The 22,095-nt window shown below is 41.3% G+C and overlaps 1 protein-coding gene across 3 annotated transcripts in view; it reads right to left on the bottom strand.

Moving 5' to 3' along the window:
- Nucleotides 1-206: 206 nt before the first annotated feature.
- LOC103885828 (mitogen-activated protein kinase 6-like) overlaps nucleotides 207-22,095 on the bottom strand; it is a 63,145-nt gene continuing 41,256 nt past the window's right edge. For 2 of the 3 annotated variants that reach the window (XM_031668691.1, XM_031668690.1), the window contains exons 2-6: nucleotides 20,718-21,903; nucleotides 17,056-17,200; nucleotides 7,811-7,975; nucleotides 5,478-5,679; nucleotides 1,459-2,557 (exon numbers count right to left, since the gene is read on the bottom strand). In XM_031668691.1, coding sequence (XP_031524551.1) covers nucleotides 1,459-2,557; nucleotides 5,478-5,679; nucleotides 7,811-7,975; nucleotides 17,056-17,200; nucleotides 20,718-21,272 — 2,166 coding nt within the window. In that variant the 5' untranslated portion in view covers nucleotides 21,273-21,903. Of the gene's footprint in view, nucleotides 2,558-5,477; nucleotides 5,680-7,810; nucleotides 7,976-17,055; nucleotides 17,201-20,717; nucleotides 21,904-22,095 lie in introns of all 3 variants that reach the window. The other variant, XM_031668689.1, reaches the window with a different exon arrangement.

Genomic DNA, 22,095 nt, shown 5'->3' with positions numbered 1-22,095 from the left:
AAGATTCAACTACACATTTTACCTAACAGTTTTGAAATACTATAAAGCCTTATTCCATTCTAATGTGTGATGGTTTAAGTCAAAAGACTTCAACCTTCTCAGCCTTTCAGACTAGCAATTTATAGCCATAATTCAAAGTGATTCTGGTAGTAATTTTCATTCTAGCAGAAAATTTTCATTAATCCAAGAGTGAAACAGGAGCCGTATTTGCTGGCCATGTTTTATTTGTCCTTTTTCTTCAAACAGGATAACCGAAGATACAGACAGTATTCAATAAAATAAAATAGATGAAACAAATTCTAAGAGACTGCGATGCCACATGCTACGTTTAACCTAATTTTATTCATGCTTGCCTTGGGATGGGGAATAGATCATTCAGTAAAAACATACAGTAAAAACAAAATGTCTTATCATGTACAACTTTTAAACTACAATAATGATGTACCTTAATTACTTCCATGCACACAAGTCTAACATTCGTTTTTTTTAAAAAATAAACACAATTAAGACTTCTAGGAGCATTTTATAATAAAGTAATTCCTAATTAATTTTTCTTTGTAGATAGATCAAGCACCTCCAAAATACAAATTCCTATACACAGTGAGCACGTTACTTAAAATGAACACTTAAGTAAATTAAGTACGTGGACAGCCTTAGGATAAGCTGACATTATAGATTCAGCTAGGTAGGCAACAAACCATAGTGCCAAATGGAAAAAGTGTATTTGCAAATAAATTTTAAAAACTAAGTTAATTTTTATAATTAAATACAGAAAATATACTGATTTGCTAAAATAAATAAGATGTGATGTATTAACACTTCACTATAAAGAATGCATATCAGAACATTTATAAACAGTGAATGAGTTTTATTAAGAATAGTTTACTACAATAAACGCTGGCTAAATAGAAGTGCATTTTGTGAAGCACTATGGGTGGTATATGTTTTGCCACATACTCTTGTTACCTTGAGGTAGATAACACATGTGTACCAAATTCGGCATTCATTTTCAGTTGCTGCTGGTATCATGTGTTTTAAGAAATGTGTACAGTATGAAAAACTTGAAAATACTCATGAATGAAAAATGTCTTAGGAAAAAAATAGCTATTTTCATGCAATTATGTACAGTCTCACTGTGTAAATTTCAAGGCAAGGTTTGTTTCCTATAAAACAGATCATTGTTCTATGAGAGAATGTTCTTTACTTGTCTTAGTGCATTTCTTTTCTCCTCCTGCATTATTTTGCTCTAGTCTTTATTTTTGTGTGCAAATGACATGCCAGTTAAAATGAAAACTCTCACATGTAGAAAAAGAAAGTCTGGATTTTAAAAACCAAGGAACTCATAAAATCCTTACTAAATGACACCATCTGATTCAAGTAAAAAATGACTTAAACACTAGTAATAAAAAAAGACAAAACACATTTCATGAATACAAAGACAAATGTCTGCTGAGTGTTTTAGTTCAGATGTTTCAGAATGCTGCTGTATGTTTTATGAGGAATTTGAGGGGAAGATTTCATAGCAGAAGGTGTTAATGTGGCCTGTATTGACTTAAGTGGTGACCCAACTGGACTGTGAAACTGCTGGATGCCTATGGACTCGAGCTGCTTGTTGAAGAGGAACTCCCCACTGTTGTTCAGAAATCCTGCCTCGTGTCCTCTCTCCCCAAGCTTCCCATCCTCTACTGGCTCAGTTTCTAGCATTTCAGTATCTTCTTTCCTGCTAAAGAACTTGTCCAAGTAACTAGTGTAAGTGTTTTCCTTCTCAGCTTGTTCATCCTTCCTTACCTCACAAAACTGATTGATGAAAAAACAGTCCTCCCCACCACTCACAAACTGGCTGTCCCAAGAAGATTGGTACAAGGCTTCTAATTGAGCCAGATTTGCCATTCCTTTTTCCTGTTTTTCCTGGCTTACTGACTTTGATATCAAACTTTTCAATTCTAGTTGGGACACTGAGCTATTCAAGTCATTTAATTTATCAACAACATCAGTAGGCTCATGTTGGGAACTAAGTTGAATAGTTCCTGCAATAAAGGAATCAAAATCAAATCCCTGATTCTTTTCCCTTTCTTTTCCAGCCAGTTGCTGTGATGCTTCCTCTAGCGCTATCTGGGCTTTAACCAATCCATTCCTTTCACATTTTGATTTACCTTTCTTATCAGATTTTTCTTTGCTTTGTTCTTTCCAATTGGAAAGATCTATAATAAGCTTGGGTTCATAGTAATGGTTAACTTCACTCTCTCTCCAAACTAAGTTATCTAAATATGATGACGACCTCGTTTTGTAGTTACAAGTATGGCTACACTCCAGATCACAATATTTGTTTTCATGATGATCTGAGTATTGCCAACAAGGCTCAGTAGAGTAACTGGTATCAAAAGCAGGATCCTCTAGATACTTTTCCCGATCTCCATCCAAATATTTTCGGGGATCAACTTGTACTTCTTCTTCATCAGTGACATCGGACAGAGCTCTTGGATCAAGCTGAACCTCATCAACATCAAAGTTGTTATGTATAGGCCAATCATGCTCTGAAAACTGACAATCATGATACCTGAAAAAAATCAATACACTAGTGTTATTCCACATATATGATTTCATTTTCAAATTCACCGAGTACTTTTTATGTGACAGCACTGTGCTAGGTCTATGAGGGGATAATTATAGGAGAATAAAGTCGTATGCCTGCCTTGCCCTACCAGAACTTAGTCTTGATAGGTAAGCTCTGTTAACATACTTGGTAATTGCCAATGAAGTATGTAACTTCATGAGGCACTGAGTCTTCCATTCTGAAATAAGACCAATTCTCATTTATTTTCAATTTGTTTTTTGTCCACCAGTTTCATGCAAACAAAAGACTTCATGGCCACAAAATACACATCTCGAATCTCAATCAGGTACCTTACAAATAAGGTAAGGGCAACTAGAAGAAGTTTGCTGGAAAACTCATCACCATGAATAGCAAAAATCTCCCTGTGTATATGTGTTACTGAATGTGCTATCCTATTACTGACATGTACAATCATTGAGGGAAAAGAAGAGAGATTAGATGACTTAGCTAGGTATAATAGAAAATGCAGGCCAGGTGCAGTGGCTCATGCCTGCAATTCTAGCACTTCAGAGGTGGGCAGACCACTTGAGGTCAGGAGTTTGAGACCAGCCTGGCCAACATGGTGAAACCCCATCTCTACTAAAAATACAAAAATTAGTTGAACATGGTGGCGGACACCTGTAGTCCCAGCTACTAGGGAGGCTGAGGCAGGAGAACTGCTTCAACTCAGGAAGTTACAGTGAACAGAGAGATGGCGCCACTGCACTCCAGCCTGGGCAACAGAGTGAGACTCCGTCTCAGAAAAGAACCATATTTAGGGGGTAGAAATGGACACATGGAGAGAAAAAATAGTTTGTAGATTTGTGCAAACATACCATACCAATACCTCAATATTTGAGGAGGAGGAAAAAAATTTCTTCTTAAAATCTGGCCGGGCGCGGTGGCTCAAGCCTGTAATCCCAGCACTTTGGGAGGCCAAGACGGGCGGATCACAAGGTCAGGAGATCGAGACCATCCTGGCTAACCCTGTGAAACCCCGTCTCTACTAAAAAATACAAAAAACTAGCCGGGCGAGGTGGCGGGCACCTGCAGTCCCAGCTACTCAGGAGGCTGAGGCAGGAGAATGGCGTAAACCTGGGAGGCGGAGCTTGCAGTGAGCTGAGATCCGGCCACTGCACTCCAGCCTGGGTGACAGAGCGAGACTCCGTCTCAAAAAAAAAAAAAAAAAACAACTTAAGATTGTCATTAGTGGTTCCCAAACCCGGCCATACATCAAAATCACCTGATGACTCTATAAGCTACCATCCTACTCTGAAGCAGAATTATATCTAAACTTTCCCAGAAATGTATTTATTATTTATTTGAGACAGAGTCTCACTCTGTTGCCCAGGCTGGAGTGCAGTGGCGCAATCTCAGCTCACTGCAACTGCCGCCTCCCAGGTTCAAGTGATTCTCCTGCCTCAGCCTCCTGAGTAGCTAGGACTACAAGCGCCTGCCACCAAGCCTGGCTAATTTTTGTATTTTCAGTAGAGACGGGGTTTCACTGTGTTAACCAGGCTGGTCTCGAACTACTGACCGCAGGTAATTGGCCCGCCTTGGCCTCGCAAAGTGCTGGGATTACAGGCATGAGCCACCGTGCCCAGCCAAACTTCCCTAGAAATCCAATTCTTTCACTTTATGAAACATCAAATTATACACTAATGTTTAGACTTCAAAAAGTCCCTTTTACTGAACCTCTGTTAAGTGTCCCCAAATTAATTTTGTCATTAGGAAAATAGATTCAAATACTGGCTGAGTATGGTGACTCACGCCCATAACTTCAGCACTGTGGGAGGCCAAGGCAGGCAGATCACCTGAGGTCAGGAGTTCGAGACCAGTCTGGCCAACATAAAACCCCACCTCTACTAAAAATCAGCCGGGTGCCTGTAATCCCAGCTACTCAGGAGGCTGGGGCAGGACAGTGAGCCAAGATCGCGTCACTGCACTCCAGCCTGGGTGAGATTCCATCTCAAAAAAAAAACAAAACAAAAAAAACTGCATCTAACATTAGTCAAAAATAATATTTATCTTAAGATGTAACTACCACTGAGACACTGGAGATATTTTATTGGATATGATTGAGTCTTGTCATCTAACATCTTAAATTGTTCTGACATTCATAAAATGATTCACTTCCAACCTTCACAGTTTAAGGACTTTATAATTTTATTTACTAAATATGCCTTAATGACTTTGAAAATGTTTCAAAGTAGCATTTAACTTTTCCCATCATGTATCATCTAACCAGTAATTACTTTATTAAATATTTAAATTAACGGCTATTTAAGGATCATTACTAAATTTTTCTTTTTCTTTGAGATGGAGTCTCGCTCTAGGCCAGGTATGGTGGCTCAACCCTGTAATCCCAGCACTTTGGGAGGCTGAGGCAGGTGGATCATGAGGTCAGGAGATCCAGACCATCCTGGCTAACATGGTGAAACCCCATCTCTACTAAAAATACAAAAAAAAAAAAAAAAAAAAAAAACTAGCTGGGCATGGTGGCGGGTAGCTGTAGTCCCAGCTACTCAGGAGGCTAAGGCAGGAGAATGGCGTGAACCCGGGAGACAGAGCTTGCAGTGAGCCGAGATCACGCCACCGCATTCCAGCCTGGGTGACAGTGCAAGACTCCGTCTCAAAAAAAAAAAAAAGAGATGGAGTGTCACTCTATTGCCCAGGCTGGAATGCAGTGGTATGATCTCTGCAGCCTCTGCTTCCCAAGTAGCTAGGACTACAGGCACCCGCCGCCACCACACCTAATTTTTGTATTTTTATAGTACTAAATTTTTAAGACTTCTACATTGTCTTATATATAATATTAGAAAACTCACTACATACAGTCCATTGAAAGTTCAGTAAATATTTTTCTAATTTAGGATCACTTTACCTTTCCCAGTTATAAATGTGACTGTGAGTTTCATCCATAAGCAAAATATCATCAACTTCATCTTCAATATGAAAAGGATGGCTTGAAATTGGCTCATCCATTGGAAAAGAATATATGCTCATGTAAGGATGGGAGAGCGCTTCTTCTGCTGTTAACCGATCCATGGGACTAAATGTCAAAATTTGTTCCAGGAAATCCAGTGCTGCAGAAGAAAAGGTAAAAGTTTTTGCGAAAAGAACTGCTTATCTTTAGAAAAACAGCAAATGTTGATCTCATTTATTTAAATGACTAAGTGATTCCCTTAGCACTTCATACTACACAACAGGAAATGAGCATCTTAATTGTACTAACAGGTCCCCATCTTATAAAGGGGAAAAATAGACTACACAATTAAAAAGTTAATTTGTCAGAAATAAAACTCTGGTTTTATTTAGGACTCTGGTTAACCACAAATCCAATTCTTCCAATAAAACAGGCTAGTAGGCCTTCCTTAGCTCCTCACGCAGCCTGAAAGCTGTATTTACACCAGTCACACACTTCTATGCCTTATGATACCGACCTTCAACCCCGGATCATCACCACCATCTACTCTCTGGCCACACACAACAGATGAAAACTAGCTGCAATATCCCATATCTGGCTCATTACAAATTCATACTAAACAATTTCATTGTGACCTTTGCTATCTGGCCTTCTCTTTATACTCCAGTCTTCTTTATCATTCTCAACAGATAAACCCACTTCATATTTGTCTCAATCCTTATACTTCTTCACTATGGTCACTCACACATCCTCTTATCCTTGCCTTCTAAGTGAGAAAGATGGCCTTTCTCTCTCAAGCCAACCTGTACTCTAGAAAGAACCCATTCTTTTCTTTAAAAAGAGAATTTTAAGACACAGGGTCTTTGCTCTGTTGCCCAGGCTGGAGTACAATGGCATGATCACAGCTTATTGTAGCCTTGAACTCCTGGGCTCAGGGGATCTTCCTGCCTCAGCCTCCCGAGCAGCCAGGACTACAGGAATGCTACAATGGTGCTGAAGCGTGCTAAGATAGAGAAATGTACGGTAAACCACAGAAAGGGAGGATGAAAGGTAAGTATTGAGGGAAATTAACCAGAGTAGGGCTCCTAGGAGTCTTATAGGTTCACTCAGATGTACTTAATCCTGTTTGCTTTTTTCCTTCAAAGATCACAGAGTGTGGGGTGAGAACATGTATTCTTTTTACCAAGTTGCCACTGCCTCAGAATGTGCTCTGTCCCAAAATAAAACTCCACTGTTAAGAAGAAAGTAGTAGGGAGCGTACAATTGATAAATCTTTAGTCTCAGAAACTCCATCCACTCTGCGTTCACTTGCTTGCAAGCACAGTGCTGCCACATGTGACCAAGGATCTTTGCTCAATGGTTAATCCCAGTCACTGGCCAAATATTCAGTTTAGTTCAAAGTTAAAACATGGTCCCCACCCTAAGGAGGGTATGAAAAAGATTCAAATAGCATTATACAGCAAGGTTACAAATGCTTCAACAGCACCATCCTCTTGGTGAGACTCAGCAATAAATGACGATGACTCTAAAGTGGACCCAGGTTATGGCTGAGCAGAGCCACACCTGCAGAGGGTATGCAGACACCCACCCTGTTCCCCACTGCACCTCCCAATTCGAAATTGCTAGTTTGCATTTTAAAAGTGCTCCTTGGCCAGGTGTGGTGGCTTATACCTGTAACACTACCATTTTCAGAGGCTGAGGCGGAAGGGATGCTCGAGCTCAGGAGCTCAAGACCAGCCCGGACAACACAGTGAAGACCCTGTCTCTATTTTTCAATAAAAAATAAAACTAAAAAAGTGTTCCCACAAAGGACTTATTTAGTTATGAACAGGGATGTTGTGACAGTGGCTACAGGGTTACGAGAAAGGGAGCTAGCAATGGAATTTGTGAAGACAGACTCAAAGACTGGTTAAGAATGTGGAACTACTGAAAAGCCTGCAAAATCTGCTGAAATGAAACACAGCAGCTTTCTCTTTATCCAGGCATTTATAGGAGTTACAAGTGTATCTGAGGAAAAAATGCCATCATGGTTTTGCCCCCAGTGCCTATATTCAAAATACTTGCTACTTGCTCTGGAAAGTAATTCAGAGGAACAAAAAAACAGATCGTAGCCTAAGCACCAGGACAAAAAAAAAAGGGAGATGAGAGTCGAAGTTTTAGGTACACCTTAAGTATAAAAAGACTATTTGGGAGAAAGCCCCATATCTAAGGATAAAAAGTTCCAGCTCCCTACACAGATTTCTACTTCACACACAGGCATGAATGTGAGGGCCACTCTCGTGTCACAATACCTTCTCGACTAATTCCTGGAAGCAGCTGAGTTAAAGGTTTGTGTGGCTCAGTCATGTCATTTCTAATGTAAACTGGAATTACGCTGAGAAGCTCCTGACGATCTTCCTCATGTACAACAGGAATAGATTCTAAAATCAGCTGCATCTGTTCAAGTTCATGTGCACCTGAGGTAAAAAACAAAACAAAAAAAAACACACTAAATACAACACATTCCTCAATGTTTATTTCATAATAAACATAAATTGTATTATAATGACCAGTGGGGGGAAGTTTGAATTGAATCATCAGGTTTCACTGCTTTGACTATCACCAATCTACTTATCTATTTCCATTTCTGCTCACTGATATATTTAGTTTTAGCTGCTTTGTTTCCATAGGGAACTGACTCTAAGTTTGGTCTCATATTAAGGTTATCACAGACTAATGAAAAAAAAGCAACTGAGATTTAAGAGATCTAGATTCTGGTCTTAACTGTACCACTAATTAACTGGCTATAACTTCAGAGACAACAGCTAACATCTCTAGGACTTAATTTCACCATCAATGAAATGAAGGGTTGGACTAGACTTTTAAAATGAGAAGTTTTATAGTTCTTTGTTAGGGGTCAGTATTTCTAGGCTGTTAGGCAATTGAAGAAATAAAGGGGGAAACTAGGCTAAATAGGTGACTTTTAAAAATTCCATTTGCTGTACTCCAGCATGGATGACAGAGTGAGACCCTGTCTCAAAAACAATAAAAATTCCACTTGCCTTTCCTTTAATGTCTATAAATGCATTGAACATTCAAAAATTTTGTTAGTTCCTACTATGAGCAGGACACTTCAGAATACAGTTGTGAAACAAAACAGACCAAGTCCCTGCCTTCATGGATCTTACGGTGACATATGCTATAAAGAAAAAGAGAGTAAGCTAAGGGTGATAGGACTGTCGGGAAGAACAGGGCTGTTAATAATTAAAAAAAAAAAGAAAAAAAAAAAGTGAAGAGTTGGAGACCAGCCTGGCCAACATGGTAAAACCCCATCTGTACTAAAAATACAAAAATTAGCTGGGCATGGCGCATGCCTATAGTCCCAGCTACTTGGGAGCCTGAAGCACAAGAACTGCTTGAACCCTGGAGGAGGTTGCAGTAAGCCAAGATCATGTTACTGCACTCTAGCCTGGGCAACAAAATGAGACTTGATTTTTGTTTTGTTTTGAGACAAAGGCAAGCCTCACTAAGAAGTGGAAAATTAAAGAAGTGGGGAATACACCAAACATTCATATGGAAGAAAGAAAGGAGTTCTAGGAAGATGGAGAGAAGCCCAGAGGAGACAGGCAGGTTGGTATGTCCAAGAAACAACGATTAGATAAGCCTAGCAAAAGTAGAGTAGCTTGGAGCACACAGTGGGAGATGAAGTCAGAGTGGTACTAGAACAAAGGGTCAGCTTTACCCTGAGTTTGATGGAAAGCCATCACACAGTTTGAGCAGAGATACGACATGATCTACCTTATCTTTCAACAGGATCACTCTGGCTGTGATGTGGTAACTAAAGACAGCACATACTGAAGCAGGAAAGAGAAGGTCCTTCTAACAGGAGAGACATAATGGCTGACTGGACTTGGGGAGGGATAGTAAGAGTGATAATAACAAGCTGTTTAATTTTACCTTTTTTTTTTTTTTTTTTTTTTTTTTGAGACGGAGTCTCGCTCTGTTGCCCAGGCTGGAGTGCAGTGGCCAGATCTCAGCTCACTGCAAGCTCTGCCTCCCGGGTTTACGCCATTCTCCTGCCTCAGCCTCCCGAGTAGCTGGGACTACAGGCGCCTGCCACCTCGCCCGGCTAGTTTTTTGTATTTTTTTTTAGTAGAGACGGGGTTTCACCATGTTAACCAGGATGGTCTCGATCTCCTGACCTTGTGATCCGCCCGTCTCGGCCTCCCAAAGTGCTGGGATTACAGGCTTGAGCCACCGCGCCCGGCCGTAACAAGCTGTTAAGAGTCTGGATATGGTTTGAAGTAAGAGCCCACAGATCTGTGCTAACAGACTAACAGAAGTGAAGGACAGTGACAAGATTTTTGTCTAAGCAACTGAAAAATGGAGGTACTGGTTTGCTAACATGAGGAAGATAGTAAAAACAAAGTATGAGGAAGAAATATCAGAGGCCCAGTTCTGGGTAGGTTAACTTTTGTTATTAAACATTTGAGTGGAGATACTGAGTTAAGGAACCTGGAATTCAGACAAGAGGTCAGGGCTGAAGATATACATTCAGAAGTCATCATCAGATATAGATAATTCTTAAAGGAATGAAAAAGAATGAGATTACCCAGGGACTAAGTGAAACTAGAGAAGCAGGGAGCCCAAGGACTGAATCTGGGATACTTCCAACATGAGGCGAAAGAGAAGAACTGGCAAGGGTGACTGGAAAGAAGCCAGGGAAGAACTGAAGAGTGGCATGCCCAAAGACAGCTGAAAAAGCACCTGAAGAGGGGAAGATAAATTGTAACAAATGCTGGAGATGGTTCAAAATAAGGACTTAGAATTGATAAGGGATTTAGCATTATGGAGATCACTGGTGACCTCGATGAGAGTGGTTTTTGGTGGAGGACCAAGCCTGATTGGACAGGGTGAAAGACGGAATGTAAGCAGAGGAATTAAGAGCAGCAAGGATGCACACATCTTTTGAGAAGTTTTACATTCAAAGAGTACAGTAGTATGTGGCAGTAGCTGAGGGACTGCGGGGTGAGGACAGAGATTCTCTTGTAAGACTGGAAAAATTTTATCAATGTTTGAATGAATACTGATAAAAACGATCCAGCAGAAGGGGTAAAGTGAAGATGCGAGGAATAGAAGTGCTAAGCAGGAAAGAGGAAAAATACCTACTGCCCAAGTAGAAGTGTTAACCTGGGACAGGAACACCTACAGAGAGACAATCTGGACACACGAGAGAAATGTACCAAAAAATAAGACTATAACACTTTCTACAGGCTAAAAATACACTGATTTCCAATGAATGCTTGGTCCTTACCTTTTGTTGCTCTGTTCATTTGCACCTTATACCTAATAACCACTCAGATCTCCCTTCATGTTTTTATCTAATGATTCACTGACAAAAATCAATGAAGCATTTGGCAACTAGAAAAAAACTACAACCTAGATCTTTCTAATCATTTCACAAACTATTCCTATTAAATGTAAAAACTATGCTACTTAAAGAGTTTTAAAACAAATCCAATTATTTTTATTCCTATACTTAATGTCTGAATGTGCACTGAACGTTTAAAAACAAACATTTAAAAATACATAAATACAGCTGAGAGCAGTGGTTCACACCTGTAATCCCAGCACTTTGGAAGGCCGAGGCAGGTGGATCACCTGAGCAGGACTTCAAGACCAGCCTGACCAATATGGTGAAATCCTGTCTCTACTAAAATTTCAAAACTTAGCTGGGCATGGGGGTGTGCACCTGTAGTCCCAGCTACTCGGGAGGCTGAGGCAGGAGAATTGCTTGAACCTGGGAGGAGGAGTTAGCTGAGCTCATATAAGCGCACTCCAGCCTAGTATGACAGAGCGAGACTCCCTCTCAAAAAAAAAAACCACACGCACACACAAAAAACCTTTGTATAATCCATGCAGCAGCAGTAGGCACTGACCTCATTTCTATGACTTGGAGCATGACCAAATGATTTTTCATTATATAGACAAATTTGGTTTTGTTCTGAGACAAAGTCTTGCTCTGTTGCTCAGGCTGGAGTAAGTGGCATGATCACAGCTCACTGTAGCCTTGACCTGCCAGGCTGAAGCAATCCTCCCACCTAAGCCCCTTGAATAGCTGGGACCACATGTGTGTGCCACCATGCCCAGCTACATTTTTGTTTTTTTGTCGAGACAGGGTCTCACTATGTTGCCCAGGGTAGATCTCGAACTCCTGGGCTCAACTGATCCTCTGGTCTCAGCCTCCAAAAGTGCTGGGATTACATGTATGAGTCACCATACCTGGCTTGTTTTTCTGACTTGTTACTGTGGTGGCTTTAAAATGTGTCCACCTGGCCAGGCACAGTGGCTCCTGCCTGTAATCCCAGCACTGTGGGGGGCCAATGCAGGCAGATCACCTGAGGTCAGGAGTTTGAGACCAGCCAGGCCAAAAGGGTAAAAAAATTTAGCTGGGTATGATGGCAGACACCTGTAATCCCAGTTACTTGAGAGGCTGAGGCAGGAGAGTCATTTGAACCCGGGAGGTGGAGGTTGCAGTGAGCCAAGATCGCACCATTGTACTCTAGCCTGGGTGACAAGAGCAAGATTCCATCTCGGAAAAAAAAAAATAATTTTATATATATACACACACACACACACATACGTATGTACATATGTGTGTGTGTGTGTATCCACTTAATCCTTGGAGTGGATATCCTTGGAGTGTGTGTGTGTGTATCCACTTAATCCATTCGAGAAGGTCAAAAATGAAAAAACGGTCCAAAAATTATTTTGATACTCCTCCCTTTAAAGGGTGGAACTGAACTCTGCTCCCATTGACCATGAAGTGTACTTAGTGACTCACTTCTAACACATAAAATAAAGCTAAAGTTGACAGTATGTAACTTTTGAGACTTGGTCAGAAAAAGATATTTTACATGTGTGGTCAACTGATTTTTGATGAAAGTGTCAAGATAATTCAATGGGGAAAGAATCTTTTCAACAAATGGTGCCAGGACAAATGGACGTCCAATGTGTAAGAGTTAATCCCCCTTTTTCTTCCTTCCCCCACCGAATACAGAGTCTTGCTCTGTTGTCCAGGCTGGAGTGCAGTGGCACGATCTTGGCTCACTGCAACCTCTGCCTCCCAGGTTCAAGCAATTCTCCTGCCTCAGCCTTCCGAGCAGCTGGGATTACAGGTGCGCACCACCACGCCCAGCTAATTTTTGTATTTTTAGTAGAGACAGGGTTTCACCACGTTGGCCAGGGTGTTCTCGAACTCCTGACCTCAGGTGATCCACTCTCCTCTGCATCCCAAAGTGCTAGGATTACAGGTGTAAGCCACCGCACCCAGCTGTAAAAGTTAATCCTATAAAACTCTCAGAAGACAACACAGGAGAAAACAACCACGACCTTGGGTCAGGCAATTATTCCTCAGATATGACACCAAAAGCAAAAGGGACAAAAGAAAAAGATAACTGGACTTCAGAATTAGAATCTTGTTTCGGGCCTGGCACAGTGGCTGATGCCTGTAATCCCAGCACTTTGGGAGACCGAGGCGAGTGGATCATGAGGTCAGGAGTTCGAGACCAGCCTGACCAACATGGTGAAACCCCGTCTCTACTAAAAATACAAAAATCAGCTGAGCATGGTGGTGCGCGCCTGTGATGCCAGCTACTCAGGAGGCTGAGGGAGCAGAATCGCTTAAACCCAAGAGGGAGAGGCAGCAGTGAGCCAAGATTGTGCCACTGTACTACAGCCTGGGCGAGTGCGCGAGACTCCGTCTCAAAAAAAAAAAAAAAAAAAAAACAACAACAACAACAACAAAAAAAACAACCTGTTTCAAAAGACATAGAGAAAGGAAAGGAAACTGCAGAATAGAAGAAAAACATGTAAATCACAAAAGATTTGTATTCAGAATTATGTAAAGAATTCTTACAACTCAACAATAAAAAGACAACCCAATTTAAAAAATAGGCAATAGATCCGTACAGACATTCAACATCCATTAGTAGGGAAATGCAAATCAAAACCTCAATGAGGCCTGGTGCAATGGCTCCTGCTTGTAATCCCTGTACTTTGGGAGGCCAAGGTGGGCAGATCACTTGAGGTTAGGAGTTAGGGACCAGCCTGGCCAACACTGTGAAACCCCATCTCTACTAAAACTACAAAAATTAGGTGGGCGTGGTGGCGCATGCCTTTGTAATCCCAGCTACCCGGGAGGCTGAAGGCAGGAGAACTGTTTGAACCTGGGAGGCGGAGGTTGCAGTGAGCCAAGATTGCACCACTGTACTACAGCCTAGACAACAAAGTGAGACTCCATCTCGAAAAAAGAAAAAACAAACCACAATGAGATACTACTTCATGCCCGATAGGATGGCTATACTCAAAAAGATAAAATTTAACTCTCATGCATTGCTGGTGGGAATGTAAAATGGTACAGCTGTGCTGGGAAACTGTTCTTCAAAAAGTTAAACAGTTATCACACGACCCAGCAATTCCACTCCTAGGTATATATACCCAAGAGAACTGAAAACATTTTCACACAAAAACTTGTACACAAATATTCACAACAGCATAATTCATAATGAAGAAGTGGAAACCCAAATGTCCATCAACTGAGGAATGGATAAATAGCATGTGGTATATTCATAGAGCAGAATACTATTTGCCCATAAAAAGGAAAAAAGTACTAATATATGCCACTACATGGGTAAACCTCCAAAATATTGCTACATGAAAGAAGCCTGTCCCAAAGTCCAAATGTTATCTGAAACAACCAGAGTAGGCAAATCCATAGAGACACAAAGTAGATTAGTGGATGCCAGGGGTTGGGGGAAAGAGGAAATGAGAAGTGACTGCTAATGATTTGCAGGATCTTTTAGGAGCCAAGACAGTGTTCCAAAATTAGATTGTATTATTTACAGAGTATATAACTCTGTAAATATACTAAAAAATATGGAACTGTATAATTTAAATAAATTGTATAGTATGTGAATTATATAACAATACAACTTTTTAAAATAAGATATACTGGCTATCTCCTTGCTGTCTTTTGGATCATTAGTTCTAGAGGAAGCCAGCCACCATATTATGAAGACACTCAAGCAATCCTAAGGAGATGCCCACATGGTGAGGAACCGAAGCCTCTTGGTAACTGTCATGTAAGTAAGCTATCTAGAAGTGGATCCTCCTGCCTTGGTCAAGCCTTCAGGTAACTGCTGCCCTTACCAACATCCTGACTGAGAAAACCTGAGCTAGAACCACCTAGCTAAACCACTCCCACATTCTGACACACAGAAACTGTAAAACGGTAATCAATGTTTGTTGTTTAAGCTACTAAGTTTTGGAGTAATTTGTGACACTGCAACAAACAATACAGAATTGTTTATATATGCTGGAAGGCACTTGATATCAGGAACAGAACCTCTAATCACAGTATTGTTCCTAAGCAAAAATCAATCCATTTAATAATTTAGTTTCCAGGAATCCCTCCAAATTTCAATTTAGAAAACTATCATACATCTTAGATTTTTTTTTTTTTTTTTGAGACAGTCTCTGTTGCCCAGGCTGGAATGCAATGGCTTGATCCCGGCTCACTGCAACCTCCACTTCCCAGGTTCAAGTGATTATTGTGCCTCAGCCTACCCAGAAGCTGGGATTACAGGCGTGTGCCACCATGCCCGGCTAATTTCTGTATTTTTAGTAGAGACGGGGTTTCACCATGTTGGCCAGGCTGGTCTTGAACTCCTTACCTCAAGTAATCTGCCCGCCGCAGCCTCCCAAAGTGCTGGGATTACAGGCGTGAGCCACTGTGCCCAGCCAGAAATTTTAGATAAATAGAAAAAAATTATAGGCCGGGCGCGGTGGCTCAAGCCTGTAATCCCAGCACTTTGGGAGGCCGAGACGGGCGGATCACGAGGTCAGGAGATCGAGACCATCCTGGCTAACACAGTGAAACCCCGTCTCTACTAAAAAATACAAAAAAAAACTAGCCGGGCGAGGTGGTGGGCGCCTGTAGTCCCAGCTACTGGGGAGGTTGAGGCAGGAGAACGGCGTAAACCCGGGAGGCGGAGCTTGCAGTGAGCTGAGATCCGGCCACTGCACTCCAGCCTGGGCGACAGAGTGAGACTCCGTCTCAAAAAAAAAAAAAAAAAAAAAAAAAAAAAATTATAAAGGGCTGGCTGTTATATAAACTAAGTACTGGCATTAACATACTTAAAAGACATTTATGCATGCTGTCCTTTCTTCACCAGTGCTCTCCTATGTACACTAATCTTTCTTATGTAAATAGGCTCTGGCCTATTCCTTTCCTTCTGCTCTTAGCACAGTCTGGGGGTTGGGGGGAACAACTCTAAAAATGGTACGTATAGAGGACAGGGTGCGGTGGCTCACGCCTGTAATCCCAGCACTTTGGGAGGCCGAGGAGGGCGGATCACGAGGTCAGAAGACAGAGACTATACTGGCTAACACGGTGAAACCTCGTCTCTACTGAAAATACAAAAAATTAGCCGGGCATGGTGGCGGGCGCCTGTAGTCCCAGCTGCTCAGGAGGCTGAGGCAGGAGAATGGCGTGAACCTGGGAGGCGGAGCTTGCAGTGAACAAAGATCGCACCACTGCACTCCAGCCTGAGTGACAGAGCGAGATTCCATCTCAACAACAACAAAAAAGGGTATAGAGGGGGGAAAAGTAATCTCAAAACACAAAAAAAGGCCTTAATCACTATCACACCACTTCCCCAACTAGAAAATCTTCAGTACCCCTACTATTCCTTACTTTTCCATATGGAAAGTCCTCTACCTACTTTCTAAATACTTTCTTATCTGACCCCATCTTAACTAGTCATAAATATGTTTATTATTATTTGACAACTTGCATGAATCTCAGATTCATGAATGTACCAGGATTATACTTTTATTTATATAGGTACCCTTAAATAACACATTTTCTCCCTTCCCCAATTAAAATTCTTCACTATTATGACTCCATAATGCCTTCCATTCCAGCAATCACTGATGTATAGCTTCTCCAAGTTTATAGCTCTAGTCTATACTAAATAATTTTATACAGATGTATGCTTTGCTTTATGACACAAGACATTTTTTCATGGATTATTCATCTCTTCTCATCTTGACAAAGTCCTCTCTCACACACTTCTTTAGACTTCTAAATAGCACCAAACTTAACAAAAAATTACTTGTTTGGTTGTTTATAGGGGGAGGAGACCAAGAAAAATTTGTTGGATTTTCAACAATGGCTTAAAATTTTCACCAGGAAGTGATGATACTGACAGAAGTATGCAACTCAAGTATCAACACAGATTACCAACAACTATTATGGGTCCACAAAATATAAAATTATATTTAAACACTAGAGTTCTGATAATTTATGAAGTGACCAATTTAGTGAATGTGAATAAGTTTTCTCAATTTTTTGAATAAAAACGCCAATTTATCTGTTCATTTTTAGTATTCTAGATCACAACTAATTATTTGAAACCTTATATGAATCTTGCTTCAGAGATAAATGCAAAATTACTTCTCTTTGGGAAAATTTTTCCCCCCACAAAATACTAACCTGCAAAAAGGGTTTTACCAGTCAGCATTTCAGCAAAGATGCAGCCTGCAGCCCACATGTCAATGGCTTTAGTATAATTATTAGGAGAAAGTAAAAGACGTGGAGATCTGTACCATTTAGTAACCAATCCTTCAGAAAGATGACCCTACAAAAGAAACAAAAAACATTTTTTTTACTTTAGCTAAAAAACAGTACTTAAAACTTGATTAAAGAATCCTTAATCTGCCGAACGTGGTAGCTCATGCCTGTAATCCCAGCATTTTGGGAAACCGAGCTGGGCGGATCACCTGAGGTCGGGAGTTCGAGGCCAGTATGACCAACATGGAGAAACCCCGTTTCTACTAAAAATACAAAATTAGCCAGGTGTGCTGGTGCATGCCTGTAATCCCAGTTACTCAGGAGGCTGAGCCAGGAGAATCGCTTAAACCCGGGAGGCAGAGGTTGCGGTGAGCCGAGATCGCACCACTGCACTCCAGCCTGGGCAACAAGAGCGAAACTGTCTCAAAAAAAAAAAAAAAAAAAAAAAACACTTTAGTCTTTAACCCCAGCACTTCGGGAGGCCGAGGTGGGTGGATCGCTTGAGGCCAGGAGTTTGAGACCAGCCTGGGCAACATGCTAAAACCCCATCTCTACTAAAAATACAAAAATTAGCCTGGCATGGTAGCACACGCCTGTAGTCCCAGCTACTTGGGAGGCTGAGCTGGGAGGATCACTGAAGCGCAGGAGACAGAGGTTGGAGTGAGTCAAGAGCAAAAAAAAAAAATTATGTAAAACTCTAGTTATAGTGTTAACTCTAGGCCACACATTCAAAGTATTTTTCAGATGAGCTGGGTTACACTGAAAGTCTTGAGATAATCAAGGAGCAAGTATGCTTCAAGTCAGAACAGTAGGGAAGAGCACCAGAGGTGCTATTTACAAACCAATGTCAGCCTCCTTACTGACCTCTACTATAAATCTTATTAATAACCAATTTATTCAATTACTTTACAATTACAAAGCACCTTACAAAACCTTATACATATATTGCCTTATTTCATCCTCAAAACTACCCTGAGAGATTGTGATGGTAGATATTAACTCCATTTTATAGGTGTGATGCCCGAGAGATTAAGGGATCTGCTTCAAGTCATATAGCTAGTTGGATGTAGAAATGGAGTCAATTTTAGACAGTATAAGTCTTAGTTCAGTGCTCTATCCACAATACTTCACTGTGGATACAGTAAATACATAAAAAGGAGGTGGTCAGTGTTAATAATCTCTTTTCTCTAGAAAAAAAAAAAAGTGTCTGTGTTGCCCAGGTTGGTCTCAAACTCCTGGCCTCAAGTGATCCTCCTGCCTTGGCCTCCTAAAGCGTTGAGATTACAGGAAGAAGCCACCGCGCTCCCAGCCTAGAACTCATTTTCTACAAAGTTTTTTTTTTTTTTTGAGATGGAGTTTCGCTCTTGTTGCCCAGGCTGCAGTGCAATGGCGCGATTTCAGCTCATTGCAACCTCTGCCTCCCGGATTCTCCTGCTTCAGCCTCCCAAGTAGCTGGAATTACAGGCATGCACCACCAGGCACAGCTAATTTTGTATTTTTAGTAGAGATGGGGTTTCACCATGTTGTCAGGCTGGTCTCAAACTCCCAACCTCAGGTGATCCGCCTGCCTCAGCCTCCCAAAGTGCTGAGATTACAGGTGTGAGCCACTGCACCTGGCCCAAGTAAAAATACTTTAATATGAGTTGGGCATGGTGGCGGGCACCTGTAATCCCAGCTACTTGGGAGGCTGAGGCAGGAGAATTGCTTGAACCCAGGAGGTGGAGGTTGCAATGAGCTGAGATCACACTATTGCACTCTAGCCTGGGCAACAAGAGCAAAACTTGGTCTCAAAAAAAAAAAAAAAAAAAAAAAAAACTTAATGTGAAACAACACATATGAAGATTTGTCTTAGGCATGTACTGTGAAAAGCCAACAAAGCAGGGCTCCCAGGGGTTCTTTACAGCCAAAGCAGCTCCACTTTTCTATTTTAAACATCATGGTCCCACATAAGATTTCATTTCAAAACTAAAAGACCAAGGTTCAGCTTGAAAAATACTAAATTCTTTTTTTTTTTTTTTTTTTTTTTTGAGACGGAGTCTTGCTCTGCCGCCCAGGCTGGAGTACAGTGGCCGGATCTCAGCTCACTGCAAGCTCCGCCTCCCGGGTTCACGCCATTCTCCTGCCTCAGCCTCCCGAGTAGCTGGGACTACAGGCGCCTGCCACCTCGCCCGGCTAGTTTTTTGTATTTTTAGTAGAGATGGGGTTTCACCGTGTTAGCCAGGATGGTCTCGATCTCCTGACCTCGTGATCCGCCCATCTCGGCCTCCCAAAGTGCTGGGATTACAGGCTTGAGCCACCGCGCCCGGCCAAAAAATACTAAATTCTTGTATGAAGACCATTTGCTATCTAAGAGGAAGTTGCTGTGAATATTTTTGGCTATACTTACTACCAATTGTTTATGGGAATTTAGATTTCAAGCTAAATTTAGTTTAAACAAAGCAGAACTGAATACAGTCTCAAAGGGACAAAAGAAGACGTAAGTTTGGGTGTGCTGGCATGCACCTTTAGCATCAGCTATTTAGGAGGCTGAGGCCAGAGGATCACTTGAGCCCAGGAATTTGATGCCAGCCTGAGCAACACAGCAAGATATTGTCTCTAAAAACTTAAAAAAAAAAAAAAAAAAAAAGACAAAGCATGATGGTTCACACCTTTGTAATTCTAGCATTTTGGGAGGCTGAGGCAGGCAGATCACTGGAGGCTAGGAGTTTAAGACCACCCTGGCCAACATGGGGAGGCCCCATCTCTACTAAAAATACAAACAAATTAGCTGGGCGTGATGGCACGCACCTGTAATCCCAGCTATTTGGGAGGCTGAGGTACAAGAATCACTGAATCCAGGGGGTGAAGGTTGCAGTGAGCCAAGATGGCACCACTGCACTCCAGCCTTTACGACAGAGTGAAACTCCGTCTCGAAAACAAAAGACCTAAAAGTTGAAATAGTATCCCCTCTTACCACAATTCTGTCCCAAAGAAAGTATATTCCACTCTTAAATAACTAAGGGAGAATTTCATTTATAATGAATAACCATATACTTTAGAACTTCATTATAATAACCATATTTTTTTTAGAAATTTGTATTTAATTATCCCACTCCACCTTCATTTCAAACAGAGAGACTGTGAAAGATAGATTTGTATCAGAAAAAAGGCACTATGGCCAGGCGCGGTGGCTCACGCCTGTAATCCCAGCACTTTGGGAGGCCGAGGCGGGCGGATCACGAGGTCAGGAGATCAAGACCATCCTGGCTAACACGGTGAAACCCCGTCTCTACTAAAAATACAAAAAACTAGCCGGGCGAGGCGGCGGGTGCCTGTAGTCCCAGCTACTCGGGAGGCTGAGGCAGGAGAATGGCGTGAACCCGGGAGGCGGAGCTTGCAGTGAGCCGAGATCGCGCCACTGCACTCCAGCCTGGGCGACTAAGCGAGACTCTGTCTCAAAAAAAAAAAAAAAAAAGAAAAAAGGCACTATGTAAAGTTTAATAAGATTAAAAATTCTGCCACAATATACAAAGAAAATGCAGGTACCTATTCCTGATTAAGCGTATCAGTTTAAAGGTCTGTCTCAGCTGGCTTTCTCTACATACCTTATGGGAATAATGAGGATCCATGATCCGTGCAAGACCAAAGTCACCTATCTTCAGCACCAAGTCTTCAGTATTAATGAAAAGATTAGCTGGTTTGAGATCTCTGTGCAGTACGTTTGCAGAGTGAATATACTTGAGCCCCCGTAGCAGCTGATACATGAACAGCCTGGCATGCTCTTCCAGTAAAGGGCCCTGCTCCAGCACATTAGCCAAGTCTGTCTCCATGTACTCCTGAACAATGTAAACACTGTTCAGTTCCGTAAGAGAGCCCACATCGTCTGTTAATTGGCTTCCACTAGGACCAAGAATTTCAAACACTTTCACAATGTTATCATGGTCAAGTCTTCTAATAATTTTGATTTCACGTAGAGCATGTTTGACACTCTGGGGATCAGTAAGGACAATTTTCTTGATGGCTACTCTTTTGTCACAGTCATTGTCTACAGCAGAAAAAACCAAGCCATTGCCTCCACAACCCAATGGTTTTAAGTCCATATACCTAGAACCCAGATCAAAACCATGAATGTTCATGAGACTTTCAAACTTCTCTGCCATTTTGAAACCCTTACTATTGCCTTTTCCTTTCGAATTGAACTTGTGTAAACAAGGAAGAAAACTGGCATCAAAAGGAAAGATCTTTCAAAAAGGGAGAAGAAAAATAATTATGCTTCCACAGCAAGATGGTTTCTTGATGTTCATTGCATATGCCAAACAGGCCTGTTGAGTTCCCCTTAGATTTAAAGCTCAAAAAGCTCTACTCATATTGAGAATTAAAAAGATTGCAGTACTCATAGTTCAAGAAAGGGGCAGCAACTCTGCAGACATTTAAAGAAAACAAGAAACTCAAACGGAATGAAATGACATACTGTGCACTCAGATTACCGTGCTAAACGATTTAACATTTAACAAAAATGTGAATAAATATGCACACAACAGGCTTCTATGAACATTCTCCTCACAGTGCAGATACATTCAGTGTTGGACTGGTCCTGAGCAGCATCATTCTAAGGTGCTGGTAAGCACTATTTCCGTTTTGCTTCTTTTCTTCCTTTGTTGCTATATATTTATTTCAACAGGAAGCTCTGGCGGCTGTTGGTTAACAGAAGATGTCTTTTGTTAGTGATCAGGTGGCTCCAGCTCACCACAATCACAATCAAAGCTACCGTCCATCTTACTCTGATACAACCTGGGGGGATGAGAAAAAGAAGAGAGTCACCACTGCAGGAAATACCCTTTTTTTCAAATGTGTAGTATGATGCAAACTGAGCATTTAGCAATAAACTACTACTGGTACATTAAACTTAATGATGGTCATTAAGTGACAAATTACCCTTAATCAAAAATAGCTTACAAAAATGTTATGAGCAATTCACACACG

This window comes from Papio anubis, chromosome 7, assembly GCF_008728515.1.
Source record: "Papio anubis isolate 15944 chromosome 7, Panubis1.0, whole genome shotgun sequence".
Classification (NCBI taxonomy): domain Eukaryota; kingdom Metazoa; phylum Chordata; class Mammalia; order Primates; family Cercopithecidae; genus Papio; species Papio anubis.
This window is presented reverse-complemented; position numbering and strand designations above follow the sequence as displayed.